This window comes from Micropterus dolomieu, linkage group LG17, assembly GCF_021292245.1.
Source record: "Micropterus dolomieu isolate WLL.071019.BEF.003 ecotype Adirondacks linkage group LG17, ASM2129224v1, whole genome shotgun sequence".
Lineage (NCBI taxonomy): Eukaryota > Metazoa > Chordata > Actinopteri > Centrarchiformes > Centrarchidae > Micropterus > Micropterus dolomieu.
Window position 1 is genome coordinate 11,062,323 of NC_060166.1, and position 7,151 is coordinate 11,069,473.

General features: G+C 38.7%; 1 protein-coding gene across 1 annotated transcript in view; it reads left to right on the plus strand.

The window, feature by feature from the left end:
* LOC123986052 (centrosomal protein of 164 kDa-like) overlaps positions 1-7,151 on the plus strand; it is a 21,352-nt gene that overhangs the window by 2,112 nt on the left and 12,089 nt on the right. The window contains exon 2 of the mRNA XM_046074115.1: positions 11-177. Coding sequence (XP_045930071.1) covers positions 11-177 — 167 coding nt within the window. The remainder of the gene's footprint in view (positions 1-10; positions 178-7,151) is intronic.

Here is a 7,151-nt window from a genome sequence, read left to right on the forward strand (position 1 = left end):
GTGGGTGCAGACGTAAAGGACCTGGTGGCCTTTCTGAAAGCTGGAGGAGGAGTGCTGATAGCAGGGCAGGCATGGAACTGGGCTGCAAATCACCCCAAGGAGAACACGCTGCTTCAGTTTGAAGGGAACAAGGTTTCTGGTGTGGCAGGGATCTACTTCTCTGAGCGCTATGGAAAAGTAGAGTGCCTTCCTGTCTACCCTCAGATCCCATCTTCCTGGATGGCTATTGTGTGAGTGTATACTTCTTTTTCTTTACACATTTGGTTTACACATTTGGTTCATGGTTGTATAATGGCAGCATATCAGTCAATATTCAAACTTCTGCACACACAAGTTTACATTCAAGTTCTAAATTAAACAAGAAAAGTAACAAGCAAAGATGAGTCTATAAGAAGCAAAGATGAGTCTATAAGAATTCTAGCATCTCTGGTAGGTTGTACGTAGCCATACCAGTGACTTGCTCTATCATGCTGATGTGAAACCAATGATCACCATCTCATTTAAAGATTTTAGTTTCCTAAGATGTTTGCTAATTAACAAATAGTTGTGCCTGATAGGAATGTCATACATTTTTCAGGTTTTAGTTTATAAACTAAATCATTGAACAAATTAGGATCATGACCTGATGATAAGCCATGAAACTTTTTGTTGGCGCAGCTATGCAGCTACCAGAATTACGGTGTTTCTGCCGTTGCTTTAAGTCAAACCACGGTTATGCTGTGCGATCATGCACATGATGATGATCTTCTCATCTTCCTGGGCTTTGACTAGATTTCCAAAAGCCAGATTTGTAAATCTTGGATCCACTCGAACGATTCCTGATTCTGGAGTGCAGACCATCCTCCAGGTACGAGCCAAATAAACACAACAGGAGCAAACCATGGCATATTAATTACAAAATATTTAACATAATATGACATTTTTGGTCAATTACAGAAGAATTGTGGTCATTGCAGCCTACCTAATTGTAAACAATTAGATCTCATGTTACATGTTGCAGTGTTAAGCATTCGTTATTCACCTCGCATTCTAGGCCTTGTATTCTACTGTTGAGGTTAGCAAGTGCTGCAACCACTGGCTCACGCTGCTCATACAGCATGTCAAATGTGCTGTTCCGCCTAGTCTCCACCTCTTGTGTGAGTTTCAGTGTTGTTCTGGTCATCAATTCTTGCATCTCCACAAGTTTGTCCTTATTTTTGCCGCTGGATTGGAATAATCCAGCTCCTTTCCGTGATTGTTGTGGATTTCATGAAGCATTGTGTTTGGCCCGCTTTGCAATGAGATTAGGGTGTGGGCAAAACATGGAACATGGCATAGGTTCAGTAGTTGTGCACTTAATACCATGTTTGCTGCATTATCCATCAAAAGGCTTTGAACCTTTAAGGTTTTTCCCCACTCAGCTATGAGCACACTTTTTGTCTCCAATATATGCTGGGCTGTGTGGGACTGGTGGGTCCTGGTGAAGTCCAACAGTTGCCATCTTTGCCTCTGGTGTCCCTCTTCACCTTACATGAGTCCGGTGGGAGAAAACCACTTTGAATCCTTCAGTAGTTATTGAACCAGGGCTTGAAATTAACTGTTTTGTTCACCATAGCCAATGTGGCTAGTGGTTTTCCAAAGTTACTAGCCACACAGCATTTTCACCAGTCACATTTTTGTTTGTATAAAAAATATTTGATTAAAATTGACTATGGTGTGCTAAAATAGGTGTGCTAAAATGTACTAATATTATCATTAGCTCTGAGAGGGTTGTGTGTAATGCCTTTTTTTGAAAACATGTAGTCTATAAAGATAAAGACATAAAAGAGAAGCTTCTTATTGTATGTAAAGAAAGTGCTGCATGGGTGTAAAAGATGAATTGAAAAGATAAAAACTAAACTGAATATTTTTATAAACACTATTTATTTATAATAGCTGTAGCATGTCTAAAACTAGCTATGAATTTTAATAGATTTATGAGAATTAATACCCAATTATGAATTTTAATATTCAAAAAACATCAATCCATAAAAAGCACTCGTTTAAAAAAAGGGCACCACCGGAGTTGTTATTATCCTAGAGTCTCCGGACCTCTAGGTAGCTTTTAATAATTATACAATTATTCACTAGTGATTAGTTAGTTAATAATCGCTCAATTATCTTAAATCAATCAGTCAGTCTCATATCTAAAGGGTCAATTCTCTTGGCAGGGACGTGGAAGTAGGCACAACACACAACTCCTTGATTATAGTGAATTTATTAACTAACTAAAGCCATATAAAAGGGTGGTTAAATACAGGGAAAATAAACAATGGCTAAACAATGAGAATAGAGGTTCGATTGTGGGAAGCATTTGACTCATACGGCAACTAACGAATGCAATTAGGTGATAACTCGATTAAATTTTTCTAGGGGTATAAAGATTCCATATGCTGGACTAAAGAAAAATGGATTAGCAACTATTGGACGTCACTGATCACAGAATGTAGGGTTTTGGTCTTACTGTTGCGTTTCTTCCCGCCGGGTTGATGGTAAACGGCCTCACACTGGCAGAGTCCGTGCGTTCTCGGTTAGGACAACTTAAAGCTGTCGGCCAGTCGCTTTCTCTGCCAGGGAATTTCTCCGGCGTCCGTCTCTGGAAGGCTTATGGAAGAAACTTGCAGTGGGGGCCTTCCCAACCCTGTCACGGGTCAGGTTTAAGTCGTCCTTTGTGGTTGCTGGCGAGCCACGTGGCATCGTCCGACCTCCGTGGGCTTGACGAAAAAGGTTAAAAGGGGAACTTGGTCGTTCCTGAATTAGACCAGTGTAACTTAAGTCCTTAAGTAGAATTAAAATGGTGAGATAAAAAATAGGATATTGTATTCTTTCAAATATTTTTTTGTAAAATATATTTAAAAATGGCCTAATTTATAGGCTAGCCTACTTCAATTTATTTTCAGCTCCTTCCAGTGAAAATGCTAATGTTATTTTATAATCAATGTTTATGACCATAAAATTTAATTGACCCCAGTGAGAATAACATTTATACGGGTGCTGATGGGGATCCTAATAAAAATAGATTTTTCCAATAAATAGTAACAAAAATGTTTGTGTATGCTGTCAGTTATAGTTCTTAGAAAGAAAGAAAATCGGAATCGGCCTAAATTTGAATTAGCAGATCAGACCTTTTAAAAAATCAGTAACTGGAATCATCAGAAAAATGTAATCTGTGCATCTCTTACTATAGCGATAATCCTGTGTGTGAACAGATATTAACCTAATAGGCCTAGATCTACCGTTGAGTTGGGTTTTGCGCATAAGGATGTTAAGTGGAAGATCAGTTGGCCTGCTGCCGTTAAATATATATACACAGGTGCTGGTCATATAATTAGAATATCATCAAAAAGTCGGTAATTCCATTCAAAAAGTGAAACTTGTATAATGTATACATTCATTCCACACAGACTGATATATTTCAAGTGTTCATTCCTTTTAATTTTGATGATTATAACTGACAACTAATGAAAACCCCAAAATTGTTCAATATTGAAGACACCTGGTGCCACACTCTAATCAGCTAATTAACTGAAAACACCTGCAAAGGCCTTTAAATGGTCTCTCAGTCTAGTTCTGTAGGCTACACAATCATGGGGAAGACTGCTGACTTGACAGCTGTCCAAAAGGCGACCATTGACACCTTGCACGAGGAGGGCAAGACACAAAAGGTCATTGCTAAAGAGGCTGGCTGTTCACAGAGCTCTGTGTCCAAGCACATTAATAGCGAGGCGAAGGGAAGGAAAAGATGTGGTAGAAATGAAGTGTACAAGCAATAGGGATAACCGCACCCTGGAGAGGATTGTGAAACAAAAGCCATTTAAAAATGTGGGGGAGATTCACAAAGAGTGGACTGCAGCTGGAGTCAGTGCTTCAAGAACCACCACGCACAGACGTATGCAAGACATGGGTTTCAGCTGTCGCATTCCTTGTGTCAGAAGCCTCTCGCCTGGGCTAAAGATAAAAAGGACTGGAATGCTGCTGAGTGGTCCAAAGTTATGTTCTCTGATGAAAGTAAGCATTTCCTTTGGAAATCAAGGTGCCAGAGTCTGGAGGAGAGGCACAGAATACTACAGAACACGAAATACTTGATGAGACTGGGAGACGGAAGCCACGACTGACAGGGAGTAACACCAACAATGACCGGACAAGGGCTGAACAGAAAGACCACACACATATACCAGGGATAACGAGCAGGGCGGGAGCAACACAGGTGACAGACATGAGGCTAACGAGGGAGGCAGAGAGACAGCAGGAAAACAGAGAGGCAGGCAGGCAGAGACAACAGGGGGTAACAGAGAGAACACTTAGACAAGCAGACATGGGTGAATAACCAAGAATGCACAAGTACGAGCTAAACAGAACCAGTGAATGAACAAGGGAATACACAAGACTAAACAGGGAACACAAGACCAGGAGTAAACACAAAAGATATTAACTAATGTACAGGACTAGGAACTAACTGAACAAGACTACACAGAGAAACACAGAACCAAAAACAGACTTAAACAGGAAAGACATGAACACAAAAACCACACTCCTAACAGTCATGGTCATTAGAACCACCCGTGGCCAAGTCTTTTGGATGAGGGAAGAAACGTCTTCTAGTATCTTCAACCAAGTCCAGTCTTTAGAGACCTTTATTCCCGTATTCTTGAGAATGAAAGTACAGTTTATAACTAGATGAGCCTTTTAAATACTAAAATTAGAAAACCACATAGACTGTATATAAAAAGGAAACCCCTCTTTAACTCTCCTAAAGTCAACTCAGCTGAGCTCTTGAATACAATAAATTAATAAATAAGCTATCTCATCATCAATCTTACCATAAACTGGTTCTTTGGACTCTGCGGGCTTTGACTCATCTATTGCCCTATTGCTGTCTGTCACATGTTCACCATATCAGAGCTAGTACTGGTGCCGCTGCCTAGTGGCAGGTAGAGTACTCAAAATCTGTACTGAAGAAAAGGTTCAATTACTCTATCTACTATATACTCTATACTATCTACTATATTTAAATATATATTTAATCTAATGTGCAACAGGTTATTTCTAGGGAATGCAATTTGCTTGTTGATTTTCTGTAATTTAGCTATTTCTGTTTAAAACAATTATTTTCTCCATGAATGTGTTGATCACTTTAAAATATCAGCTTGCTGCCTAGCCACTATTTTTGCTTGTCTCTTTTATTATGGACATGTCGCCTACCAAACTACTTGCTTTGAAATAACACAGGCAGCCCATATTTTCTCTATGGCTATTTGTAACAAGTTACGACCCACCCCTGCTGCTGACATCCCCAGTACTGTCTTCAAGTAGGCATTAATTAACAGCAGCACAAAAGAAAAGTCTGTAGCCGAATATTGAGACACTTGGCTGCACCTGCCTCCAGCGAACTCTATTTTTTCTCCCATAACTTTTCAGCACCACCTTTGCCTTCTGTCGCATGTTTTCTATAGGCCTATATGATTTTAATCTGCGTTTCAACCATTTATTTAGTCTGATTTATGTCTGATGCGGAGTGTGTGATTGATTTACTAGTCACTTGTAACCGCCTCGGCTATGAGCCAACTCCGAAATTGCTGGAGAAAAGTAGGGGGGACAAAAGATTTTGAAATGTTGGGGGGGGGTGTGTGTGTATCAATATACAGATGACATCATCTCATATATATATATATATATGTAAGAGACGTCATCTGTCCTAAAAGAAACCTAAATTACTATTAATCTAGAGGACGCAAGTTAATTAGGATAATATGACCACGTGGTGAACCTATGAACCTAAGTCATATTTAAACAACTATTGCTTTTTGTTGTTGGCCAGAAAAATAGTAGTAAGACTTCTCTCTGTGTACATGTATCCTATACAAGTACAATTTTGGCTGTATTAACATACAATTTCTCAAGAGCAATTTTTGATGGGGGACAATTGTCCCTCCCAACTGTTAGATGAAATTTACACCCATGAGGGTTGTAGATCTTTCATCACCATATTCACCAAAGTTTCATCCAACTCCATCGGTTTGCCTTTAGAAAGAACATTAAAACCTACTGTTAGACAAAATTATTGAAATTGAGCAAATGTAGCTTTAAATAGTGCCTAGGGTGGTACATTATTATTATAGGCTATTATTTTTATGCTGGATGTACAAAAGCATTGCCAAATTACAATGAACCCAATGTGTGCAGCATTGGCAGAATACAATGAGCTCAGTTTTTAAAGATTCAGCTCAGTCTGCAGTCACATTTCATTCAAATAATATTTATTCAAAGAATTATGTTAACTAAAATAACTATTATATAAAACACAAACAACTATGGAACTGTTACTGGTTGTTGCTTAGATAAACAGAAAACATTTTGATTCAATACATGGCCCCTTTTTGACCATCAGCATAGTAATATTCAAATATTTAAAGTGTTGTTGTTTTTGTGATTTGGACATTGAGTTGTAGATGCATTACCAGGTCAGCATTTTCGAAATCTGAGGACGTTCTTAATGAACACATAGGGATTTAAACTCAAATGGCACATCATGGAGGATGTATTTTTGCAGTAGGCAAGTTACCTAGCACAAATCATACACCTCACTTTATTTGGGATTTCCAAATGAAATGTTCTCACACATGAGATCGGGATCTCTTAAATGGATTCTTCATCTTAATCTATACTATCTACAGTGGGTACGGAAAGTATTCAGACCCCTTTAAATTTTTCACTCTTTGTTTCATTGCAGCCATTTTCCAAAAATCAAAAAAGTTCATTTTATTTCTCAGTAATGTAACTCAGCACCCCATCTTGACAGAAAAAAACAGAAATGTAGAAATTTTTGCAAATTTATTAAAAAAGAAAAACTGAAATATCACATGGTCATAAGTATTCAGACCCTTTGCCGTGACACTCATATTTAACTCAGGTGCTGTCTATTTCTTCTGATCATCCTTGAGATGGTTCTACACCTTCATTTGAGTCCAGCTGTGTTTGATTATACTGATTGGACTTGATTAGGAAAGCCACACACCTGTCTATATAAGACCTTACAGCTCACAGTGCATGTCAGAGCAAATGAGAATCATGAGGTCAAAGGAACTGCCTGAAGAGCTCAGAGACAGAATTGTGGCAAGGCACAGATCTGGCCA